Source organism: Eleutherodactylus coqui, chromosome 4, assembly GCF_035609145.1.
Source record: "Eleutherodactylus coqui strain aEleCoq1 chromosome 4, aEleCoq1.hap1, whole genome shotgun sequence".
Lineage (NCBI taxonomy): Eukaryota > Metazoa > Chordata > Amphibia > Anura > Eleutherodactylidae > Eleutherodactylus > Eleutherodactylus coqui.
The window spans coordinates 289940986-289968954 of record NC_089840.1 but is presented as its reverse complement, the minus strand read 5'-3'; the positions used below and the strand labels follow the sequence as shown (position 1 = coordinate 289968954).

The 27969-nt window shown below is 47.1% G+C and overlaps 1 protein-coding gene across 1 annotated transcript in view; it reads left to right on the top strand.

Moving 5' to 3' along the window:
- Positions 1-9364: 9364 nt before the first annotated feature.
- The window catches only part of LOC136626386 (inactive pancreatic lipase-related protein 1-like), a 34002-nt gene continuing 15397 nt past the window's right edge, over positions 9365-27969 (top strand). Inside the window, exons 1-7 of the mRNA XM_066601385.1 lie at positions 9365-9532; positions 9617-9665; positions 9835-9974; positions 10541-10666; positions 20147-20281; positions 23704-23812; positions 27659-27775. Coding sequence (XP_066457482.1) covers positions 9617-9665; positions 9835-9974; positions 10541-10666; positions 20147-20281; positions 23704-23812; positions 27659-27775 — 676 coding nt within the window. The 5' untranslated portion in view covers positions 9365-9532. The remainder of the gene's footprint in view (positions 9533-9616; positions 9666-9834; positions 9975-10540; positions 10667-20146; positions 20282-23703; positions 23813-27658; positions 27776-27969) is intronic.

The window sequence follows — 27969 nt, the reverse complement described above, 5'->3', positions numbered from 1 at the left end:
GACGGTGCAGTTTACAGTTTGTGGCTCTGCAGACGGTCCGGATGCTCTAAAGGTTTTAAAATATGTATTAGTGAAACTTTTGGCAGAGACAGCTTGTCGGCCATGTTTGCAGAAGAGAGTGCACACTACATCCCAACACAGCCATTCACTCCAGGGAAACTTTCATGCCCCTTCATTATTACATTTCTAAACTATAGCAACTGACACACTTATATGTCTTACAAGGGGTAAACGGTCCCTTTCCATCAGACTATACCCATTTCCATGCACACGCTAACCTTGTGGTCCAGGTCCAGCATAAGAGAGCTCAATTTTCATGTGTCAAAAAGCACCTCGAGGAGTTGGATTCATATACCCGCTGTTCTATCCATCCCTCCTTAAGGTTATTGTAGGCAACTGTACTCACTTATTAGACAACCCTCATGAAGTCTTAGCTGGACTCCAAATACCAGGCTAGGAAGTCCCACCAGAACTCTATGAAGTGTGCTTCGGCCTCCATTAAGTCTACCCCTGCATCATGATGTATACTTTCACAGCTGTCTAGGCCCCACAACAGTCCCAGATCCATTGATCAATCCCGGTTTTAGGGTGCATCCCTGAGAACCATGCCCAGACAGAAGGAGGAGCGCAGACAAAATGTAGACATGCAGAAAGGCTCCCATGGATGCTCGACCGTGATCACCAAAGTCCATGTTGTTCTTTCTCCCTCCTCTCCCTCATGGCCCACAGGGCTTTAAGAAACTCACAGCAGTTGAAGACGTAATTGTAGTATTTACCCTTTATTCTGAAGCACGTTTAGTTTCACAGTCTGTATATGACTAAGGGGATCAGTGATAAAGCGCTGAAATAAAAAAAGCACTGTACCGCGTGACATCGGTTATATGGGCGCAGCAGCTCTTTACGAATAGTTTACCAAAGTACACAATAACTTTTCCAAGAGGAGCCAAAAATGGTGGCTATGTCATGCAGTGACCCGGCACTAAGGACTGTATTCAGAGGAGGCTTTCCATGCTCACAATGTGCCGGGCTCAGTCATTCTCAATGCCAGTAGTTCCTTTGTTTTGGTGATGGCAGTGCTAGGATTTGCCGTTTTTTTATGTTGTGAATCACAATATATTTAGAATTTGCAGAAAGAAGTTCGCCTCAGAATTAGAGCTAAAGGGTAAATAAATGGGACTACATGTATTGTATGTATGATATAAGCCCCCTGTTATCAGCTGCTATGAAGTCAGAGATGGACCTGCAATTCCAGACACAAAACTAAACGAGTGCAGCACCGAGTTCGGTAAAACAACCACGTTGCTCGAATGAACACGGCTCCCCCTTTATTCTCTTAACCGCCTAACACTCCAGGATGTACGGTTACATCCTGGGTGTGCGGGTTTGTATGGAGGGGAATCTGGGGCCAATCCTCCTCCATACAATGCGGGTGCCAGCTGTATCTCGCAGCTGACACCCGCCGGCAACAGTCACGATCATTGGAGCTGTCACCATTACCCCTTTAAATGCCTCTGTCATTTCTAACAGCGTCATTTAAATGTCCCGATTGGAGTTTAGGGGTTCCAAACCCCCTACCTTGCGATAAGATTTTTGCTTGCAGTGGCAGCGGGGTACCTTCCTAAAGCCCCCAGGGATTCCATTGAAGATTGCCGATCAAGCCATACCTGTGATGTGACTTAATAGACTGTATAATGTAATTCTATGGTATTACATCATAAAAAAAAGTTTTAAAAAAAGTCAGAATTGCGCTTTTTTTCGTTGTTTTTTACATTAAATAGTACCACTAAAAAATATAACTCGTCCCGCGAAATACAACCTGGAGGCAGCTCTGTCAATGGATAAATAAAAGACATATGGGTCCTTAAGCATTCTAAGGAGGTCTGGCAGCAGTTTTGTTGTCTCCCCTGAGTACCGCTCACTGTCAGCACATTGGGATATGCAGCAAACGTCCCCGAACAGCCCCCTGCAGTCGAGGCATTCTAATGCATCTAGGACAGTTGTGAGATCTGAACAGCTGTGTAGGGTACATTACGGATCTGCATCGGGCATCAATAAGGGTGTTCATACAGGTTTAGTAGATTGTGCCTCAGACATTAACCCTTTCCAATCCACTGTCTGGCGTCTAAAGAGATTCTGATTGAAGGCTGTACAGCTCCGATGTCGGAAGACGTCCAGCAGGATATTCTTACTGTAGATTACTGGCCGCTCTATTGTTGGGGGCCTTTCCAGTATGTCCCACACTGCAGTACTGGCTCTAGCCAGCAGACGGTGCCATTGTATAATGGCAGAAAGAGAAAACCCCCTAGGAAAACCCTTAATCCAAAATTGGATTGCAAAGCATTAATCTTTCTGGAGTTCTGGTGACACTGGCCCCATCCTGCCTGGTCATCCGGTTATTTGGAGTCCAGCCTGTACTTAATGAGGGCTGTGAAAGAAGAATGTACAGTTTTCCGCAATAACCTGAAGGTGGGATGGATAGAACAGGGCATACTTGTATCCCAAATTCTTGAGGTGCTATTAAGTACAGGAGAACTGAGCTCTTCTATGCTGGACCTCAACCGAAAGGTCAGGGAATACATGGATACCAGCATCGTCTAGTGGAAAGGGATCTTTTTCCATTGTAAGACATATAAGACTGCCAGTTCCAATATTTGAGAAAATGTAGCAGCAGAGGGGCATTGAAGTGACCCAGGAGGGAGCGGCTGTGCCAGGATGCGGCATGCACCCTGTAGCGCAAACATGACTGAGAAGCTATATTCGCCAAAAGTTTCACTAATACATTTTCTAAAAACTTGTGAGCTTCCCGGTTGTCTGCACATTCACACAGAGCCAGGAACTATAAATTACAGCCAATCGGCAGCCAGTGTGTCTTGCTGATGTCACCAAATGTGTCCTCCATCTGGAAAATTTGCAGCAGTTTCATTGAAAGCCTGCATCACATGACCATATATAACATGGGCACGGTGTAACCACTGGCCACTCTCCGGACAATGTAGTTCCTCCACACTTCTATTGTGTTAGGGATAGATATTCTACAGAGGATAGATTTATGCTGGTGTGAAAGTTTGTACGCCAGCAGAGAATTTACACAGAGTCCTACTGGAGGGAGCGGAGAAAGAAGCTGCATCACTTTTATATGTCTATACAAAACATGGTCTGCACATTGGGAGAGGGGAGATTTCTGCTGCTGTCAACGTATATAATAGCAAAGCAGACAGACGAACTACGCTATGGTGTGAGGAATATTGCAGTTCTCTGTTTGTGGCCTCAGACATCATTCAAAGTCACTGGTCCGGCCACTACGAATTATTTGAAGGCCTTACACAGCTAGCATTGGGGTTCTGGGAGATTCAGTTACGCTGCACAAAACAGGGACAGCTCACAAAGATACAAGCTATACTTCGTGGCGTTCTGTTCCCACCCATTGGGCCTCACAGGAATTTTGGCTTATTTAGTTGGCAGTGCTGTTTGGTTTAATGTTTGTTTTATATTACCAAAACAGGGAAACAGCGAATACACACAGTGCATGTCAGCGGCCTTAGACATTGTTCGAAGTCACCAGTCCAGCCACTACAAATTATTTGCGGGCCTTAGACCGCTCTCACGCAGGCATTATTTTTACAGAGCTCAGTGGGCGTTTTTAACACCAGGTAAAAAAGCTGCACTGCGCCTCCATTCTTTTCAATGGGGCTTCTCAGACAAGCGTTTTAGTGAAGCGTTTTTAACGTGCTTTGGCTGCATTGGGGATCTTCTAGAGAGCAAACTGATGAGCTCGATTTTTACTGCCGTTGACTTTAATAGTAGTCGGCATCAACCGTCCAGATTCATGATCATTTGTGTGAAATCGGCCTGATCCCAACACAAACTGATTAATCCACTAATTGCTCACAACTATTATGGAAAGGCCATCGGACACTGAACATCGCTCTACGAGACGGATTAAATCTTCTCTTTCTTCTGCATCTATATATATGTGTGTGTGTATATATATGTGTATATATATATATATATATATATATATATATATATATATATATAAAAACGAAAGCCTTCACTGACTGACTCACAACTAATTCTCCAAAGTCCCAGTGTCATGCAATCTTGAAATTTGCCACAACCAGTCTGTAGGTCCTAAATAGGAAAGTAAACGGGTCACAACTTGAATATTCAATTTTAAGTACAAAAGTAAGTGACCCCCATATGCTATGTACCTAATCTAATTCTCTAACTTCCGGGTGTCGTACAAACTTGAAATTTGACACGACCATCCTTAGATCCTAAATCAGAAAAGTAAAGGGGTCACAACTTCAATATTCAATTCTAAGCGCAAAAATTTGCGTGCAAATCCACGATACATGAGAGAGTTCTCTTCTAAGAAACCATAAAGCCTAGGGAAATGATTTGTATACTGAGGAGAATCTACCTCACCTCTATGTGTGTATACTGAGGAGAATCTACCTCACCTCTATGTGTATATACTGAGGAGAATCTACCTCGCCTCTATGTGTATATACTGAGGAGAATCTACCTCACCTTTTATGTGTATATACTGAAGAGAATCTCCCTCACCTCTATGTGTATATATGGAGGAGAATGTACCTCACCTCTATGTGTATATATGGAGGAGAATCTACCTCACCTCTATGTGTATATACGGAGGAGAATGTACCTCACCTCTGTGTATATACTAAGGAGAATATACCTCACCTCTATGTGTATATACTGAGGAGAATCTACCTCACCTGTATGCGTATATACTGAGGAGAATCTACCTCACCTCTATGTGTATATACTGAGGAGAATCTACCTCACCTCTATGTGTATATACTGAGGAGAATCTACCTCACCTCTATGTGTATATACTGAGGAGAATCTACCTCACCTCTATCTGTATATACAGAGGAGAATATACCTCACCTCTATGTGTATATACTGAGGACAATCTACCTCACCTCTATGTGCATTTACTGAGGAGAATCTAAGTAAATAATAATAAAAAGGCGTTACCTTTACGGGTAAAAAGTGAGGATAGTGGGAGGGGTGGCACATTCTGCAGAGGGACATCAGTACATGCAGCCTGAGGAGAATCTAATGCTCCTCTATGTGTTTATATATTTTATTCCTCGGTTCCTCTGAAGTAACCACCACTTCATAGCATTTTCCGTGCAAACAGGTGAACTAAATTAACTTGAGCGAAGCTAGGCATATCAGCTAGTATAATATAAGAGCAACACAACTGTGGGAGACAACAAAACTGCGGCCAGACCTCCTTTAAGAGAGTAAAAGAGGAGGAGGGTTCATCGGGGCAGTACGGCCCCTTTGTAGTTTTACCAGATTGATATTGCTCTTATTTGGCTTTGTGTCTGGTATTGCAGCTCCGCCTCACTCACTCCGTAACAGTCTATTATAGGAGCTTACCGTATATCCTACATGAATTCATCCCTCTTGGATCTTTACGTGTCTGAGGCGAACTTCTTCCTTCTTCCACATATTTGTGCGATGCACAAGCTAAATGGTTTGTGTGGGAGGCAGAGAAAAGACATCTGCAGTAGGGGATACTGACAACCAATGGAGGACCACGAATGGGCAGCAGATGAACGAGGAGAATGAGACTTACATTACATCAGACTGTACAGTAGGAGGGAGGTCAGGGATGTCCCAAGGCTGCCATCTGCTCTGTAAAGGCAGCAGCTTCTGCTGAATGTCTCCTATAGACCTCTCTCCTGCCCACCTCCCATCTGACTAATGATTCTTTTGGGATTACTACTTTGAAGATTCAGACAAAAATCTCGACAGAAAACAACTGCGGAAAGTAAAACTCTGTGTGCAAGACTCGTGTAGAGCTCTTGTGAAATTCTTTTCTTCTGCCTCCTTCCTCCATTTCAACTTTGTGCCCGACCAAGAACACTCTCAAATTCACCCCACAAAGTCACCTTGTACACTCCACTTTCTGCTACACATAAATCCAGTCAACTTGGGTCTACCTCCTGACATTGGGGGTCTAGGGGGCCTACATTCGAACTGTATAGGGTCTGGAAATTCCTGATGGCAGCCATGCGTGTAACAACCTGATCTTGTGAAACTAAAGGACAAGACCGCTTTTCTCCTGTAGTCTTGAGGTTAGAGACATGGCCAAATGCAAACATTTGCCGTGGTACCTCCAATCCACCATGGCTTTGCTATTTCTTAAATTTGGGAGGTAAGGACTGGTGTAGTGACCCAGAAGGGCACTACAAATCTCTATGAGAAACTGATGTAATTTTGACACTTACCCCAGGTCCAGGAATGTGTTAAAGCATTGCCCCTGAGGAGTAAGGAAGTCTATCTAGCAACCGGGTATGATAGACCCTTGCTATTAGTTGTCGGCAGTGATTTTTCTTATTGGTCAGTCTGCCAAATGGAGAATTGAAGGATTGGTTGCCTAAGCGATGGAAGGTCCTGCTGAGAGAGACCCTCATAGGCAGGGTGTGTGTGAGGAGGCTGCCTAAGCTGCTGATGAGTCAGCACACAGAGCAGGCGAGCAGAGAGAATGCTGCAGCAGCCTAAATTACAAGCAAGTGATTGCGGGGACGCTGCTGCTGCCAGATTGGGAGGTGCAACACAAAATCCCATAAGTCATCTTATTATTGGGGAATTGCGGCGGGACACACCATACTAGTCTCCATGTAAATATGCCTTTATGAAAGTTGTAAATTAGCATATATCAACAAGTATTAGTAAAAGTGAACCTTACTCTCTGCTTCTGCATTATTGCTGATGATTCCATAATTCTGCTACACGGCACTGGCGTCACGATTTATCATTTACAGTAAAAAGCATAAACCTCCATTTCACCGGCTGCAGATGCATTGGTGAAGGAAAGTGTTGATGATAACCACCGTGCTCCAAGTTACCTACCGCCACTCTCCCCATCCGTAGCTCCCTCTAGCACGCTGCACTGGTATTGCTACAGCTTTATTTTAGTTCTCAGTCATTGGGTGGACTGTGACTGCGCTTATCCACAACATGCGGTTCTGCCTTTAGGTTCTGCTGTCTTGCCCTCTTGGGGAATGAGAGACGGTTAATGTTGCTGTGCTATTTGTGCAAATAAGGAAGATGGAACAATACCTCTGCAGCGCCACCTACTGGATGGTAACATTCCTGCAAATCAATGCCTAACCCTTTATAACAGGTCTTTGAAACAATGATTGAGGATTGAAACCCAAGCCAGAATCCGTACACAGACAGCTGTTCCGGGGCTTTTGCCCCTTATCAGTGTGCAGTAGGATTCTGGCTTGGCTGGTGAGAGGCCTATAGACAGAGTCGGGAGGAGTAACATCACTCCTTAAGGAGAGCACCTAAGAGGTGAATGAGGAGACTTATAAGGCCATGCATGCTCCTCTGGGTAATATATGCAAATAAGGGAGATGGAACAATACCTCTGCAGCGCCACCTATTGGATAGCAGAATTCCTGCAAATCAATGTTCGACCCTTCATAGGGTGCAACAGAAATCTGGATCCATCTGACCGAGAGATGTTTTTCCGTTGCTCAGTGATACAAATTTTGTGCTCTTTTGCCCGCTGGAGTCTCACCTTTCTGTTTCTCTTAGACACAATGGCGCTGGAACTGGTCGTCTGTTATACCATCCGTGCGGAGAAACGGGGAATTGTGCGTTCGGACACGTTAACTGGCAAACCAATGTTGTATTGAGCTGTTCTTGACTGAGTAGTGCCTGTTGGTCAATACAATTCCTGACATCCTCCTCCGACCCCTTTCAGTGATGAGTTGTTTCCGTCTTCAGGATGCCCTTTCGCTGGATGTTTTCCCTGATCACGCTGTTCTCGGTATACTCCCCACACCGTTACATGAGAAAGTCCCAAGCAGACATCAGTGAAAGGCTGACCCTGGCTAGTCTAGTACCGATGACCGGCCTCGTTGGAAGTCGCTCGGAAAACTAGATTTTCCCATTTAATATGGAATCACACTGAAACTGATCCACAGAAAACTTGGTGGATTTTATGCTGCACTCCGGGGTGACGGGGATAATTACCTCACAGAGAAGCGCCAATCATGAGAGGGCTGGGGCTCTAATAAAGGAAGTATTTGTCAGCTCTACACCTGGTGACATCCCACCACCAGACCCCGTTGTCAGCTCTACACCTGGTGACATCCCCCCGCCAGACCCCGTTGTCAGATCTACCCATGGTGACATCCCCCCGTCAGACCCCGTTGTCAGCTCTACATCTGATGACATCCCCCCACCAGACGCCGTTGCAGCTCTATACCTCGTGACATCCAGCCACCAGACCCCGTTGTCAACTCTATACCTGGTGACAACCCCCCACCAGACCCCGTTTTCAGCTCTACACCTGGTGACACTCCTCCCCCGCCAGTCCCCATTGTCAGATCTACACCTGGTAACATCCCCCCACCAGATCCTGTTGTCAGCTCTACACCTGGTGACATCCCCCCGCCAGACCCCTTTGTCAGATCTACACCTGGTGTCATCCCTCCACCAGACCCCTTTGTCAGATCTACACCTGGTGACATCCCTCCCACCAGGCCCTGTTGTCAGCTTTACACCTGATGGCATCCCCCCACCAGACCCCGTTGTCAGCTCTACACCTGGTGACATCCCCCGCCAGACCCCGTTGTCAGCTCTACATCTGGTGACATTCCCCCCACCAGACCCCGTTGTCAGCTCTACACCTGGTGACATCCCCCCTACCAGACCCCATTGTCAGCTTTACACCTGGTGACATCCCTCCGCCAGACCCCGTTGTCAGCTCTACACCTGGTGACATACTCCCACCAGACCCCGTTATCAGCTCCACAGCTGGTGACATCCTCCCACCAGACCCCGTTGTCAGCTCTACACCTGGTGACATCCCCCCCGTCAGACCCCGTTATCAGCTCCACACCTGGTGACATCCTCCCACCAGACCCCGTTATCAGCTCCACACCTGGTGACATCCCCCCACCAGACCCCATTATCAGCTCTACACCTGGGGGCATCTGATGGTTTCTTTACCGTGATCTTCTGTGTGATCCTCTCCTTTATACCTGATGTTCACACACCACAGGATTGGTGGCGGGCCCGTACTTTTGTCAACATAATGTACTTCTGGATCCAACTAAAGCAGGAGCAAAAAAACAACTGCCCTGATGTGACTTTTAAACTAGCCCCCCATCAAGTTTGAGAACTCTCATCAGTGATGCAGTAGAGCGGTGAGAATCCCAACCAACGGGGCACACAGACAATGTGCTGCAAAAACATTTGCACCAAACCTGCTCCACCTGTTGGTGGCACTCTGCCACCCTTTGGGAATAGGAATTCATTCCATCATCTTCTAACATTGAAGGTTCTGTTTATATAAGGAAGAGTAACAGAAACACGGACCGCGAGATCCCAAGATGAGATATTCGGGGCCTTGGCACCGCTACAAACATTGTGTAAGACGTCTTCCCCCACCCCATCTCACGTCTTCTCAGCCTTTATAACTAATGAACTAGCCTGCAGAGGTACCACTTCTGTGACACGGAGCAGCAAGGTGAGTGGCGTCCTGCTTGGTGCATTATAGCCTTATTACGGTGCAGCCAGCATGTATAAGTCATGACTGTTTGTGTCCATGCAGATGATGCTGAGCGGTGTGATGATCGTCTCTCTGCTGGGTGCTGCTGGAGGTCTGTCCTACACTGTTTTATTTAGCTGTACTTTTGGGAGGGGGGCTGCTAATGTATTGACTATTAGGTCTCTACTGGGGGCCTTCCACTGGCAGAAACAAGAGGGTGCCAACACTTTAGCACGCCCAATTTGGTAATAACATCTTAAATGCTTCCTCTCCTTCGGCAGGATGGATGATCAGTTTTGCTCCGGACGAGTCTTACTCAAGTTCTTATCCGTGGAGTGGAACTCCTGGGAGACCCTTCTCCACAGTACCGATTCCTATACCAATCCGATGGTTCCTCATCACCAAGGATCGCCCTCCGCAGGTAACGAAGCCTGTAGCGCCACCTTGTGGTACTTTTCACCTTATTGTAGTGATTAGCAAGTGTCCAGGCAATGAGGGAATCCCTGCGGTTGTCAGGTTAGATCAGACAGGAGTATAAGAGGGCATCGGACATTCATTCAGAGGGCTCCGCGGGTTCCCCATGCCTCATTTTTCTATCCATTGATGTCAATGAGGAAATTATGGCACCGGGGGTATGCTACAAAACTCTGAAATGCCCCCAAAATCTGTGCATGAATGGAGAATGAGATGCATTCATTAAAATCTGGAACAACATCTGACCATATCACATATCTAGGGGTGGCCAGGGGTGAATATGGAGGGTCACTGTATTGTGTGACCACAGTTCTCCCACATCTAGCTGTTTTCAGACAGCTCTGTATATTGTGCAGTGGCTTGGGCTAGTACTGCAGGCTGAGCCCCATTCACTGCAATAGGATTCAGCCTGCAGTACCAACCTGTGCCACTGCGCAATGTATGGAGCTGTCTGAAAACAGCTAGAAGTGAGAGAACCCCTTTAATGCATAATTTTTTTATATTCTCCACCAGGAAATCTACTTCAACAATGCCTCCCACTTCTCCTCCTGCGGGTTTGACTTTACCAAGAGGACGTGTGTCATAATTCATGGATACACCCAAAGTGCAATGGAGCCCTGGATCAACAACATGTGCCAGGTACAGAACGCCCCAAACCCACTGAAATGTGGCTCTAAATAGGTTATACTCCGTATAGAAGAAAAAGAGCAGAGGTAGTAGATGTGCATTACCCGTTTCCAGAACTAGGTGGCAGCAGACTACCAGTTGCTCACCGCTGGCTAGTTTTACTGCCACCGATGGAGAGCCTGGAGAGTAGATGCAGGAGACCACAAGCCCTTCCGATTTCCACGCTGGGATCAGCAAACAAACTTTCTAGAAAAGGGGCAAAAATGTAGGAACTGGAAAAAATAGGGAAAAAATACGCCAGCGCGATACGGTAAAACGCCCACCGGCTTCGTTCACATTAACCCCTTAGTGACGCCGTCTATCAGTTCTGCCATTTTTTTGTGGCGTTACTCATGCAGCATAAATGACGTGATGTCTTTTTTTCTGCAGTTTGGTACAATTACGACAAAACCAAAAGTTATACATTTTTTAGGATTTTTCCATAAAATAAACTTTTTTTAATTTTCCAATTTTTTTTATTTTTCTGTATCCCTTCATTCTAAGGGTTCATTCACATGAGCGTAGGCGTTTTTTCGTTTGCCCGCCGACGCCTTAAATACGCGTGAATGGGCGTTTTTCCACGATCACGGCCAGCGTTTTCTTGCCCATTCGTATGACTGTGAGTGTCGTTTTTAGCGGGAAAAAAATGCCGCACCCCGGAGAACGCTCTCTCTGCCAACATCCTCGGGTTGGCATCCAATGCCTATATAGAGGCACCTGTAAGCTTTGCGCAGCGTTGGATGCTGCATGAATGCCTCCCCCTCCCTTTTTTTCCTTGCTCCCATAGAAGTCTATGGATGCCGCTGCCGTATATACGCCGAACGTATTTCAGCTGCGTTTGTTCTATTTTCAGCAGGTCGACATTTTTGCGCGCCGTATATTCGCCCTATGTGAACGTCGCATATACACGGTCGGGCGTAAAAACGCGGCGTATATGCACTCGTGTGAATAAGCCCCATTACGTTTTATTCTGGATGAAGCTCTGTGAGGACTTGACTTTTGCGCGATGAGCTGTAGTTTTCTCTGGGACCTTTTTGGGGCGCATACTGCTTTTTTGATCACTTTTATTGAGTTTCTTGGGAGGTGAAATAGACAAAAAAAGCATTTTGGCTGTTTTTTTTTACTTATTTTTTATAGTGTTTGTTGTGCAGGATGAAAAGTGTCATCAGCCCGCTCGTTGGAAGGGTCGTGGCGAGACGATACCAAATGGGGTTTACATTTTTCTAAGCAAAGAGTGCGCAAAAATGTTATTTTTTTTACCATTTTTTTACGTTTTTTTACTATTTTGTGGATGTTCTCCTGCTGGGAACTTGATTCTGCAATACTATGACAGCGCTGATAATACTGTCCGCAGCAGTCCCCGCCGCTGCACTCAGAGGCTGCCTGTCAGATGGGGGGGGGGGTCAGCTTCTAGGCCAATGCCATCCACAGGACGTAACTGTATGTCCATCCATGGGAACTGCTGCCCAGCCAGGATGCACATGTACACCCTGCAGCGGGAAGGGGTTAAATGTCAGGGGGGAAATGTGGGGGCACTGAAGTCTATGCAGGGAGGGGCACAGCGCCCGGGTGACAGCTGCCACCCCCTCGCTCTGGCAGTTATCTAGGGACCCCACTGCTGAGACTTTTCACATGTCCCTCTGCCATGTCAATAGTTTCCCCAAAGCACCGGGACGCCTCTTTAAGGCCGGCTTCACGTGGACTTATTGGCGTGCCACATGGCGAGAATAGAACCCATTCATGCCAGTGCGTTCGTCCACAGGTACATATTTTGGCTGCTGAAACAACCCCAGAGCTCGCTGTATGAATCTGCATGTTTGTGCACCGAAGACCCCCCCCCCCACCTCCCCCCCCCCCCCGAATTTTCAAGAGTCTGTATTAGTGACAAAATACTTTCTGTATGTTTGTATGAGCGGTATTAATTCAAGCAAGTACTGCAAGAGTTAATCTGCATTGGAAGGTGATGCCGCCCTATGTGACCGCTCTATGTGACCGCCCTATGTGACCGCCCTATGTGACCTCCCTATGTGACCACCCTATGTGACCGCTCTATGTGACCGCCCTATGTGACCGCCCTATGTGACCGCCCTATGTGACCGCCCTATGTGACCGCTCTATGTGACCGCCCTATGTGACCGCCCTATGTGACCGCCCTATGTGACCGCCCTATGTGACCGCCCTATGTGATCGTCCTTTGTGGCCGCCCTATGTGACCGCCCTATGTGACCGCCCTATGTGACCGCCCTATGTGACCGCCCTATGTGGCCGCCCTATGTGACCGCTCTATGTGACCGCCCTATGTGACCGCCCTATGTGGCCGCCCTATGTGACCGACCTATGTGACCGCCCTATGTGGCCGCCCTATGTGACCGCCCTATGTGACCGCCCTATGTGACCGCTCTATGTGACCGCCCTATGTGACCGCCCTATGTGACCGCCCTATGTGACCGCCCTATGTGACCGCCCTATGTGACCGCCCTATGTGACCGCTCTATGTGACCGCCCTATGTGACCGCTCTATGTGGCCGCCCTATGTGACCGCCCTATTTGACCGCCCTATGTGGCCGCCCTATGTGACCGCTCTATGTGACCGCCCTATGTGGCCGCCCTATGTGACCGCCCTATGTGACCGCTCTATGTGACCGCCCTATGTGACCGCCCTATGTGACCGCCCTATGTGACCGCCCTATGTGGCCGCCCTATGTGACCGCTCTATGTGACCGCCCTATGTGACCGCCCTATGTGACCGCCCTATGTGACCGCCCTATGTGACCGCTCTATGTGACCGCCCTATGTGGCCGCCCTATGTGACCGCCCTATGTGACCGCCCTATGTGACCGCCCTATGTGACCGCTCTATGTGACCGCTCTATGTGACCGCCCTATGTGACCGCCCTATGTGACCGCCCTATGTGACCGCCCTATGTGACCGCTCTATGTGACCGCCCTATGTGACCGCCCTATGTGACCGCCCTATGTGGCTGCCCTATGTGACCGTCCTATGTGACCGCCCTATGTGACCGCTCTATGTGACCGCCCTATGTGACCGCCCTATGTGACCGCCCTATGTGACCGCTCTATGTGACCGCCCTATGTGACCGCCCTATGTGACCGCCCTATGTGACCGCCCTATGTGACCGCCCTATGTGGCTGCCCTATGTGACCGTCCTATGTGACCGCCCTATGTGACCGCTCTATGTGACCGCCCTATGTGACCGCCCTATGTGACCGCCCTATGTGACCGCCCTATGTGACCGCTCTATGTGACCGCCCTATGTGACCGCCCTATGTGACCGCCCTATGTGACCGCCCTAGGTGATCCATCACCTGCGGTGCCTTTACATGCTGACATTCTCTGTATGACCGGTGAATCTGATGAAGCGTTCAGTACTGAACTGCCGCTATGTAAAGGGAATGGAGAGGGGCGGGGGAGAGCGGGGAGAGAAAGTTACCACTAGGGGTCAGATCCGTATATACAGTTACCACTAGGGGGCACTTACTATATATACTGTATATATAGCTTACAGCCACCACTGTGGTAGATCTCTGTATACAGGTATATTCAGTTACCACTAGGGGGCACTTACTATATATACTGTATATATAGCCTACAGCCACCACTGTGGAAGATCCCTGTATACAGGTATATACAGTTACCACTAGGGGGAGAGCCGTATATACAGCTACCACTGGCGGGCACTTACTATATATACTGTACGACCAGCATGAGAGGAGCTCCCTGTATACAGGTATATACAGTTACCAGTAGGGGCACTTACCATATATACTGTATATATAGCCTACAGCCACCACTGGGGGAGATCCCTGTGTACAGGTATATACAGTAACCACTAGGGGGCACTTTATATGCTGTATGGCCAGCACTGGGGGAGATCTCTGTATACAGGTATATATAGTTACCACTAGAGGGAGATCCATATATACAGTTACCACTAGGGGGCATTTACCATATATATTGAATATATAGCCTACAGCCACCACTGGGGGAGATCCCTGTATACAGTTATATAGAGTTACTACTTGGGGGCACTTACCATATATACTTTACATATTGCCTACAGCCACCACTAGTGGAGATCCCTGTATACAGGTATATACAGTTACCACTAGGGGGCACTTACCATATATACTGTATACATAGCCCACAGCCACCACTGGGGAGATCCCTGTATACCGGTATATGCAATTACCACTAGGGGGAGCTCCCTGCATACAAGTATTTACAGTTACCACTAGGGGGAGCCCCCTGTATACAAGTATATACAGTTACCATTAGGGGAAGCTCCCTGCATACAAGTATTTACAGTTACCACTAGGGGGAGCCCCCTGTATACAAGTATATACAGTTACCACTAGGGGGAGCTCCCTGCATACAAGTATTTACAGTTACCACTAGGGAGAGCCCCCTGTATACAAGTATATACAGTTACCACTAGGAGAAGCTCCCTGTATACAGGTATATACAGCTACCACTAGGGGGCACTTACTATATATACTGTATATATAGCCTACACCCACCACTAGAGGGAGCTCCCTGTATACAGGTATATACAGTTACCACTAGGGGGCACTAACTATATATACTGTATATATAGCCTACACCCACCACTAGAGGGAGCTCCCTGTATACAAGTATATACAGTTACCACTAGGGGGCACTTACTATATATATTGTATATATAGCCTACACCCACCCTGTATACCAGTATATACAGTTACCACTAGGGGGAGCTCCCTGTATACAGGTATATACAGTTACCACTAGGGGGAGCCCCCTGTATACAAGTATATACAGTTACCACTAGGGGGGGGCCCTGTATACAAGTATATACAGTTACCACTAGAAGGGGCACTTACTATATATACTGTATTTATAGCCTACAGCCACCACTAGGGAAGCTCCCTGTATACAGGTATATACAGTTACCACTAGGGGGTACTTACTATATATACTGTATATATAGCCTACACCCACCACTACAGGGAGCTCCCTGTATATAGGTATATACAGTTAACACTAGGGGGCACTTACTATATATACTGTATATATAGCCTACACCCGAGGGAGCTCCCTGTATACAAGTATATACAGTTACCACTAGGGGGCACTTACTATATATACTGTATATATAGCCTACACCCACCACTACAGGGAGCTCCCTGTATACAGGTATATACAGTTACCACTAGGGGGAGCCCCCTGTATACAAGTATATACAGTTACCACTAGGGGGAGCTCCCTGCATATAAGTATTTACAGTTACCACTAGGGGAAGCCCCCTGTATACAAGTATATACAGTTACCACTAGAAGGGGCACTTACTATATATACTGTATATATAGCCTACACCCACCACTAGAGGGAGCTCCCTGTATACTGGTATAAACAGTTACCACTTGGGGGAGCTCCCTGTATACAGGTATATACAGTTACCACTAGGGGGAGATCCCTGTATACAGGTATGTACAGTTACCACTAGGGGGAGCCCCATGTATACAGGTATATACAGTTACCACTAGGGGGAGCTCCCTGTATACAGGTATATACAGTTACCACTAGGGGGAGCCCCCTGTATACAAGTATATACAGTTACCACTAGGGGGAGCTCCCTGCATACAAGTATTTACAGTTACCACTAGGGGGAGCCCCCTGTATACAAGTATATACAGTTACCACTAGGGGGAGCTCTCTGCATACAAGTATTTACAGTTACCACTAGGGAGAGCCCCTTGTATACAAGTATATACAGTTACCACTAGAAGGGGCACTTACTATATATACTGTATATATAGCCTACAGCCACCACTAGGGAAGCTCCCTTTATACAGGTATATACAGTTACCACTAGGGGGTACTTACTATATACACTGTATATATAGCCTACACCCAACACTAGAGGGAGCTCCCTGTATACAGGTATATACAGTTACCACTAGAGGGCACTTACTATATATACTGTATATATAGCCTACACCCACCACTAGAGGGAGCTCCCTGTATACCGGTATATACAGTTACTACTAGGGGTAGCTCCCTGTATACAGGTATATACAGTTACCACTAGGGGGAGCCCCCTGTATACAAGTATATACAGTTACCACTAGGGGGAGCTCCCTGCATACAAGTATTTACAGTTACCACTAGGGGGAGCCCCGTGTATACAAGTATATACAGTTACCACTAGAAGGGGCACTTACTATATATACTGTATATATAGCCTACAGCCACCACTAGGGAAGCTCCCTTTATATAGGTATATACAGTTACCACTAGGGGGTACTTACTATATACACTGTATATATAGCCTACACCCAACACTAGAGGGAGCTCCCTGTATACAGGTATATACAGTTACCACTAGAGGGCACTTACTATATATACTGTATATATAGCCTACACCCACCACCAGAGGGAGCTCCCTGTATACAGGTATATACAGTTACCACTAGGGGGAGCTCCCTGTATACAGGTATATACAATTACCACTAGGGGGAGCCCCCTGTATACAAGTATATACAGTTACCACTAGGGAGAGCTCCCTGCATACAAGTATATACAGTTACCACTAGAAGGGGCACTTACTATATATACTGTATATATAGCCTACAGCCACCACTAGGGAAGCTCCCTGTATACAGGTTAATACAGTTACCACTAGGGGGTACTTACTATATATACTGTATATATAGCCTACACCCACCACTAGAGGGAGCTCCCTGTATACATGTATATACAGTTACCACTAGGGGGCACTTACTATATATACTGTATATATAGCCTACACCCACCACTAGAGGGAGCTCCCTGTATACAGGTATATACAGTTACCACTGGGGGGTGCTTACTATATATACTGTATATATAGCCTACACTCACCACTAGAGGGAGCTCCCTGTATACAGGTATATACAGTTACCACTAGGGGGAGCTCCCTGTATACAGGTATATACAGTTACCACTAGGGGGAGCTCCCTGTATACAGGTATATACAGTTACCACTAGGGGGCAGTTACTATATATACTGTATATATAGCCTACACCTACCACTAGAGGGAGCTTCCTGTATACAAGTATATACAGTTACCACTAGGGGGCACTTACTATATATACTGTATATATAGCCTACACCTACCACTAGAGGGAGCTTCCTGTATACAAGTATATACAGTTACCACTAGGGGGCACTTACTATATATACTGTATATATAGCCTACACGCACCACTAGAGGGAGCTCCCTGTATACATGTATATACAGTTACCACTAGAGGGCACTTACTATATATACTGTATATATAGCCTACACCCACCATTAGAGGGAGCTCCCTGTATACAGGTATATACAGTTACCACTGGGGGGGTACTTACTATATATACTGTGTATATAGCCTACACTCACCACTAAAGGGAGCTCCCTGTATACAGGTATATACAGTTACCACTAGGGGGAGCTCCCTGTATACAGGTATATACAGTTACCACTAGGTGGAGCTCCCTGTATACAGGTATATACAGTTACCACTAGGGGGCAGTTACTATATATACTGTATATATAGCCTACACCTACCACTAGAGGGAGCTCCCTGTATACAAGTATATACAGTTACCACTAGGGGGCACTTACTATATATACTGTATATATAGCCTACACCCACCACTAGAGGGAGCTCCCTGTATACTGGTATATACAGTTACCACTTGGGGGAGCTCCCTGTATACAGGTATATACAGTTACCACTAGGGGGAGCTCCCTGTATACAGGTATATACAGTTACCACTTGGGGGAGCTCCCTGTATACAGGTATATACACCCACCACTAGGGGGAGATCCCTGTATACAGGTATGTACAGTTACCACTAGGGGGAGCCCCCTGTATACAGGTATGTACAGTTACCACTAGGGGGAGCCCCCTGTATACAAGTATATACAGTTACCACTAGGGGGAGCTCCCTTTATACAGGTATATACAGTTACCACTAGGGGGCAGTTACTATATATACTGTATATATAGCCTACACCTACCTCTAGAGGGAGCTCCCTGTATACAAGTATATACAGTTACCACTAGGGGGCACTTACTATATATACTGTATATATAGCCTACACCCACCACTAGAGGGAGCTCCCTGTATACAGGTATATACAGTTACCACTAGGGGGAGCTCCCTGTATACAGGTATATACAGTTACCACTAGGGGGAGCTCCCTGTATACAGGTATATACAGTTACCACTTGGGGGAGCTCCCTGTATACAGGTATATACACCCACCACTAGGGGGAGATCCCTGTATACAGGTATGTACAGTTTCCACTTGGGGGAGCTCCTTGTATACAGTTATATACAGTTACCACTAGGGGGAGCTCCCTGTATACAGGTATATACAGTTACCACTAGGGGGAGCTCCCTGTATACAGGTATATACAGTTACCACTAGGGGGAGCTCCCTGTATTAGAGGAAGCAGGAACAGGTTTTGCTTCCATATAGATTACATTGGTAATTGCTGTCAGTATCTGAATGAAGATTCGGCTTCGGTTTTCCATAAATTGCGCTTCTCACGTCTCGGTGTTTGGGGTTCGTGTGAACAGAGCTGAGTTACAATTCCACACACAACCATGGCCAGAGGAGGCGCTGTTTGTGGAGACAAATCCATGGTCCTTCTCTCGCACATTTCTCATTATTATTTCCAATAGTCCTGTAATAAACAATGAGCGGAAGATTCAATGGGTTTTCGGGTTCCCGGACAGCCTCGCTCCAATAAGGCTGTAATAATGAACTTAGATGTACACACCCCTCCGCGGCCCCCGGGATCCGGCGCCGCAGTCCTGCTGTAGTCCCAGTGATTGTTGTGATAGCTGCTGTTACAGGAAGTCAGGTGCCAGCTGCAGGCAAGGAGAGGCTGCAGCATCGTCGCTGATCCCCCTGGCATCGCACCTCCTGAGCGCCATCATGCCAGGAGTTTGGGGTCGTTATGCTGTAGCCTCTCATTGGCTGCAGCGGTCACCTGACTACCTGTGACATTAGCTCGAAGTGGAAACTAAAGATGTAGCAACCGGCAAATGAGAGTCCGTACGGTATTTGCATATTACGGCCACTGCAGTGCTAAGTGGATGAACCACATTCTACGCCAGTCGTGTAGGCACGCTATTCTAACGGCGTAGCGTGACGATTTGGTCAATATGGAGCTTTCTACATTTCTGATACATTATTTTTTTTTTTTACATGCGCTAATACAAAATGAAATTGAGCCACGATTATTGAGGGGTTGGCGGTTGTGACTCGTCACATGGCCCCTCCCATTTAGCTGTCCCTTATTGCGCCATTTGGTGAATCTGGAGATCGTTTTAGGTCCAGCCATGTGTGCAGAAACAGACAGGTTTTTGCGCCTCTTCATCCGGATTCATCCTTCTCGTTCTTCATCTTTGTCTTGCAGGAACTCACAACACATCAAAATGTGAACTGCGTCGCCCTGGACTGGAGCAGCGGGTCCCTCACCTTTTATGCTCAAGCTGTAAGCATTTTGCGCTATGTAGGGAGACAGCTGGCGCGAGCCCTGAGCTTCTTGGAGGTGAGTGATGCTGAAAACCTGCAGTCCTATAACAAAGTTATAATGGTGCCCCGCCCCACAAAAGGACACCAGAGAGGACCGATGTGGGGATCTACTGGGGATCTGTGGGGACCGAAATGGGGATCTACTGGGGATCTGTGGGGACCGAAACGGGGATCTACTGGGGATCTGTGGGGACCGAAATGGGGATCTACTGTATCTCCTGTTGTCATGGTAGAGGCAGGCAACACAGGAATCGGTACCATGCAGACCTCAAGCTTACAAAAATATACTTTCTTTTACTGGCAGGCTTGCTTTTAAATCACTACCCGTGCGCACGTGTTAGTCTTTTCCTGAGGGCCTACCTCACTTACATATCTCCAGCGTGTTTAGTACCTTCTTTGGACATATGTTGGCGGTACCCCTGATTCTCAGAGCTGCAGGATGATGTGAATCCTTTATAGGCGTCTCTCCAGCAGAAGTCCCTGCAGCTTTCTTCTCTTAGCGATGTTGCTCTGGTGCATTATGGAGCTGCGCTTCCCAACCATTGACTGCCTCCTTTCTTGTGCCACTGTAATTCTCTCACAGGCACACATTTTCCAAAACATGTCCTCCGCTTCTCCCCAAGCCGACTTCTCACTCCTTCGGCAGCTCTCTCTCCCGGCCATGCAGTCTCTCTTAAGGCTCAGTACTACAGGAATTGTTCTCTAGCTTGCAGCTCTCAAAGATCTCTTGTCCTCCAGATCTCCCACCTGACCTCTGCAGCCAATGGGAAGTCCCCTACAACAGTCCATAGAGAAACACACAAACTGCAGTATTGTGGGACAGCTAGTAGAGGTCGCCCTTATACCATCCAGATTATATAACTATTTGAACCATAGGAGACCTTATTACAGCACAAACTCGAACCTGGGCTCCCATCTTACACTAAATAAGGGAGATGGAATAAATCCTCCACAGCGCCACCTATTGAAAGGCAGCATTCCTTCAAGTCAAAGTCAGACTTTTCACACAAGCCTTGTTACAATGACTGGGAATTAAAAGCAAAGCCAGACTCCATGTACATACAGCTGTTTCAGGGTTATTGCCCTTCATCAGTGTACAGTTGGAGTCTGGCTTTGCTAGTGAGAGGCCTGGGACAGGGGTCAGAAACGCTCTTTTCTCCTTAGGGAAAGCAACTATATACTATAAACTAAGTGAGGAGACTCAAATGGCCATGCACGCTCCTCTGGGTAATATGCAAATAAGGGAGATGGAATAAATCCTCCACAGTGCCACCTATTGAAAGGCAGCATTCCTTCAAGTCAAAGTCAGACTTTTTATACAAGCCCTATGCTTTTAATTCCCAGTCATTGTAACAAGGCTTGTATAAAAAGTCTGACTTTGACTTGAAGGAATGCTGCCTTTCAATAGGTGGCACTGTGGAGGATTTATTCCATCTCCCTTATTTGCATATTACCCAGAGGAGCGTGCATGGCCATTTGAGTCTCCTCACTTAGTTTATAGTATATAGTTGCTCTCCCTAAGGAGAAAAGAGCGTTTCTGACCCCCATCTTACACTGTAATGCACCATATTGGGAGGGTCTGAGTTGTGCATACTAGTAGGGAGAAGTAACAGGTGACACCTAGCTGCTGTTGATGGTTGCCAAGAAAATAAGAACCACAAGTTGCTACAATGTAAAAACTATATTGTTACAGACAGGAGAGGAACCTATGATGATTCTGCAGTGTTCATCAGTCCTGAACATAGAAAGAAATTTGAGCTACAGGTTATAGTCCAAAACGCAGCCAGCAGATGTTATATATATTTGTAGCAAAGTGTGAGTCATGTTTAGGAAAAGTACTTAAAGGGGTTGTCCTGTTGTAAACTATTGATGGCCTTTCCTCAGGACAGACCATTAGGAGTAGATTAGTGAGGGGCTGTTGTCCAGGTCCAGCTGTTCTTTGGGTTGATGCGTTCATGCACTATGTGGATTTCTGCAGGAAGCAGGCAGCTCCATTCCCACTGCAGTGGCTAAGTTATCATTCATTTCATTGGAAACGTGGTCTGTAATACCAAGCCTGGCCACTGCACAGAGAACGGAGCTGTCTGCTTCCTGCAAGAACCATTCAATACACAAGCACACCAGCATTGCAAACAGCTGATCGTCAGGTTTCCCAGGCAATAGACCCCCACTGTTCTATTACTGATGACGTATCCTGAGGACAGGCCATCAAGAGTTTACAATTGGACAACCCCTTCAGAAATTCTGGACTATTCACTTTTTCCTTGTATAACACACAAATACATTATATGGAAGAGATTGAGGATCATCTAAGGTAATAATCTGCATCTGGTTATCACTTCTTCCCTTAGCCCTTCTGTCATATCATCCAGAGAGAGATCCACTTCTCCCCCCAGACGAGTGCTGGCCAAAAATTTCACCATCAGGCCACCACCAAGTTCTTGCCTGCTCAAAGAGTGTCATAATACGATGAAAACCCCAGCAGGGAAGTAGGTAGCTGATTCTGGTACTATTGTATCTTGTCTCCACTGGAAGCAAGGGGTGGAGAGATGGGTGAGCTGTGTTGAGATGCAGATGACGCCCACAGCCATCAGCTCTGGGTCTCCGCTTCCATCTTCTCCCCTCTGGACTCTGACTGCCATCTCCGCTTCTGTGAGTGCCAACCACCCCAATGCTGTGTCCTCTGTCCAGCCCGCCCCCTGCCGTGCCATTTTCTCTCGAGGTGTCTCACTGGAAAACCCCGTATTGCTGCGGCCACTGCCGTCACAGTTCCCTGCCCTGTCCCCACTGGCCGTCTGGCCGCCCATCTACGCTGCTGTCAGGGCCAACCACCCCGCTGCTTGCAGAGTGCCCTGTACCCGATTCCCTGCGGCATCGAGGAGCTCACATACCAAAGTGCCCAGACAGGAGCCCAGCTAATCAGCAGCTGTGGGCGTACCGTATATCTCCCACAGCTGTATCCCAGGTCTCCACCCATTTTCGTGGTGGAGACAAGATACAACAGTACCGCTGATTCCATAGTTACTTTAAGGGGTTGTACCAGAATCAACTTTTATGACTGATTCCTGTGTCCCCCTCTCCTCCTCCTCACTGCGGGCTCGCTCAGAATAAGTTTGGGTCTCAGTGGTGAGATCCCCACTGATCAGATTTTTATCATCTAGCCTATGGATATTGTTATGGATGGAGTCTGGCCAGCTGTTCAGAGAGCCCTATAAGTGGATTGCAGAGCACCCTGATGCAGGGAGTGCTCTAGTTTTTGGTGTGGTGCGTGGGCGCTCTGAAGTTCTCCGTGTGACAACGTGCTCTTGTTTTCAGTGTGCTCTGGTTCTTGATGCAGTGTGTGTGTGAGAGATGGGGGGGGGGGGGGGTGGAGGTCTTTGGTTCTTGGTGTTGTCAGGGTCTTTGTCTCTACAGTAATTTTCTTTGGTTGTTATATAGCTGGTACATAATTATCCCGCCTTTAATGTTCATCTCATCGGACATAGTCTTGGATGCCATATTGCCGCATATGCAGGGAAGTGTCAAAGGAACGTCGATCGGATCACTGGTGAGTAGAACGAAGCGAGATTTATTGACATTATGTAGTTCCCAGCTATGATGATGCTGTACTTTTATGTTCCATAATATTCTAGTTTTCACACTGCCCACCAGACGTTTCCTTTTGCTGCAACTCACTTTTCAGCTTTGCTGTGTGAACCGGGATGAAGTCATCAGAGTCATCTCATTATCATTAGAGATTGGGGTTGACAATCATCTTATTATTCGGGATCAGCAGAATCACCTCATCATTAGAAGTTCATCAGGAAATAGGCTTTAGTCTGTAATGGGTGGAATTATTAAAGAGCGTGTTTTTGTATTTTTCACGTGCCTATACTGGTGCGTATTATGGAGCAAAATAGGACATGCTGCGTTTTTTTATCACGTGCGTAATAAAAAAACAAGTGTGAGTGGCTCAATGGAAATCAGTGGGCTTTAGGGACCATGTAATACGCTTGTGACATACACCCGTGTGAGTGAGCCCTCAGTCATTTGCGCCAATTTTCTGGCTTCAAAAAGGTGTAAATTTTGGTACACGGCATATCGCTCTAAAATTTCAACTTTTTGGAATTTTTTCACACTCTCAACGCTTTCCTAAAAAGTGGACAGGACTTTAGCAGAAAGAGGCATGACCTGACACAGACCGACGGCTATCAAACTACTAACGACCACTTGTCCGTGAGTGAGTGTGTGAATTACATGCTCCGCCCCTGATCACATGATGGTGACATCATCTCAGATCCTAAAGCATTAAACATGCAGAGCCTGACAGCAGCTGTATGCTTACAAGACCTGTGATGATATCATCATGTGATCAGTAACCTGGCCTCTTACCTTCGCCCCTGATGACATACCAGTGACATCATCACAGGTCCTTCACTTCTGTAAAAACATGCAGAGCCTGATAGCAGCTGTGGACTTACAGGACCTGTGATCAGTCACCTGTGTGGGAGGAGTCCGGGGTCACATTACCAGGGGGTTATACCTGTTGCACAGCTGTTTATGTTTGTGATGGGCATATGTAGCAGCGCTATGTGTGTGTGAGACGCGCACGTGGCAGACCTGTGTGTGTGAAACACGCATGTAGGTAAACTGTGTGTGACGCATGCATGTAGCAGAACTGTGTGTGTGTGATACACACATGTAGCTGAAATGTGTGTGACACGTGCATGTAGCAGACTTGTATGTGTATATGACGGGCAAAGTATGTATGAGAGCAGCACTCCAGGGGTTAAATAAAAGAATAAATCTTTATTGTGCCCACACGACGTTTCAACCCTCCATCCAAGGGTCTTTATCAAGTTCTCCCTTGGATGGAGGGTTGAAACGTCGTGTGGGCACAATAAAGATTTATTCTTTTATTTAACACCCGGAGTGCTGCTCTCATACATACTTTGCTGCTGAAATTGTGATCCAGGATCCAGGATCTTTGATGAGCGTGCACCAGCTGGTGAGGACTGTCTTCCCTGCATATTTGAAGGTGAAGTGTGTGCTGTGATCAGTGTTATATATTGGATTACTGTATATGACGGGCACATATAGCAGAGCTCTGTGTATGTGATGCAACAATATTCTAGAGCTGTCTGTGTGTGTGATGCGCGCAGGTAGCAGAGCTCTGTGTGGCATGTGATGAACGCATGTAACAGAGCTCTGCGTATGTTTGTGAAGCGCGCATGTTGCTGAGCTCTGCATGTCTCTGAGACACGCATGTAGCTGAACTCTGTGTGAGACATGCGTATGTAGCAGAGCTGTGTGTGTGTCACACGCTTGTAGTAGAGCCGTGTGCGATGTGCGCTTGTAGCAGAGCTGTGTGTGTGTGATGATCACATGTAGCAGAGCCATGTGTGAGACACGTGCATCTAGCAGAGCTCTGTGTGTCAGTGATGCGCGCATGTAGGAGAGCTGTGTGTGATGCGCATATGTAGCAGAGCTCTGTGTGGTGTGTATGTGTGTGACGCACGCATGTAACAGAGCTCTGCATGTCCTTGTGATGCATGCATGTAGCAGAGCAGTATTTGTGTGATGCATGCATGTAGCTGAGCTCTGTGTGTGTGTGGTGTGCACATGTAGTAGAGCTGTGCGTGATGCACACATTTAGCAGAGCTGTGTGTGTGATGTGTGCATGTAGCAGAGCTCTGTATGCCTGTGATGCGTGCATGTAGGAGAGCTGTGTGCATGTGACACACATGTAGGAGAACTGTTTGTGGGTAACGTGCATGTAGCAGAGCTGTGTGTAACATGCATGTAGCAAAGCTATGTGTAACGCACATATAGCGGAGCTGCGTGTGACATGCATGTAACAGAGCTGCATGTGACGTGAATGTAGCAGAGCTGTGTTTGTGTAATGCATGCATGTAGCAGAGCTCTGTGTTTGTGTGACACGTGCATGTAGCATAGCTCTGTGTCAGTTACAGGCGCAGTAGCAGAGCTGTGTGTGTGAAGCACGCATGTTGCAGAGCTCTGTGTGTCTCTGAGATGCACGCATGTAGCTGAACTGTGTGTGTGACATCCGTATGTAGCAAAGCTGTGTGTGATGCATACATGTAGTACTTGTAGTAGAGCTGTGTGCGATATGCGCATGTAGCAGAGCTGTGTGTGATGCGTGCATGTAGCAGAGCTCTGTGGGTGTGAGACACACTCCTGTAGCAGAGCTCTGTGTGTCTGTGAATCATGCATGTAGCAAAGCTCTGTGTGCATGTGATGCATGCCTGTAACAGAGCTGTGTGTGATGTGCACATGTTGCAGAGCTGTGTGTGTGACTCGCGCATTTAGGAAAGCTGTGTGTTTGTGACACGCATGTAGGAGAGCTGTGTTTATGTGATGCATGCATGCAGCAGAGCTCAGTGTGTTTGACACACGTGCATGTCGCAGAGCTCTGTTGACTGACACGTGCATGTAGCAGAGCCGTGTGTGATGCGCGCATGTAGTAGAGCCGTGTGTGATGCGCACATGTAGCAGAGCTGTGAGTGATGCACACATGTTGCAGAGCTGTGTGCGACGTGAACATGTAGCAGAGCTTTTGTGTGACGTGCACATGTAGGAGAGCTGTTCATGTGTGACGTGCATGTAGGAGAGCTGTGTGTAACGCGCATGTAGCAGAGCTGTGTTTGTGTGATACATGCAGCAGAGCTCAGTGTGTGTGTCACGCATGCTTGTAGCAGAGCTCTGTGTGTTTGTGATGCACGCATGTAGCAGAGTTGTGTGTGACGCGCACATGTAGGAGAGTTGTGTGTGTAACGCACATGTAGGAGAGCTGTTTGTGTATGACTCGCATGTAGCAGAGCTGCGTTTGTTTGATCGGTGCATGTAGCAAAGCTACATGCACCGATGTGTGTGTGTGTAGCGTAAACGTAGCAGAGCTTTGTGCGTGTATGACACACACGTAGCAGAGCTGTGTGTGACACGCATGCGGCACAGCAATCTATTATCTATCAAACATCTTAGAGGTGCAATGATGGTGATGTCATCACAGGTCCTAAACCAGCAGAGCTGGACAGCAGCCGTGGGCTTACAACTCCAATCCCTTTCACTATATTATATCAGTAAGTGGCGCCACCAGAAACACCGGTACTATAATTTCCTAATAATTACTAGTATTTTAATATACAGCAGATATCAGTGTGAATAATATCCCAAAGCTATACCAGCTCATGGTTGGTGTAATTTGAGTTTCTGACACATAAACAGGCAAAGGTGCGCCAAATTTATTAAACTTGCATCTTACTCCGTTATAGTAAAGGTTTAAGACCGGCGCATGGCGTACTCGGCCTACTAAATGCCTCTTCTTTTGTTTTTGCTTTGTTCTGTATCAGTCTTTTACAACCAATCTTGTTTGACGTTTCCTTTTCATTGACAGCCCTGGACCCCGCCAGGCCGTTCTTTGAAGGAGAGGCTGAAGTTGTCAGACTAACCAGTAGAGATGCCAGATTTGTTGACGTCATCCACTCCAATGCGAAGGATCTCCTGCAGTTGGGTGCGCTTTTCGCTTTGTTTCTGTAGATAATTTCTTTGTTGCAGACTGATCTGCATCCCGCTCACCCATTGTATATGTGTGGTGCTGAGTACATCTATGACTGGCGTTCCAGCCTTCCTGTAGGAAGAGGAGTTCTTGCATCCGCAGTGCAGTAAGGGGTGGTGTTGGGACACAAACACGGGGCCTGGAAGCTC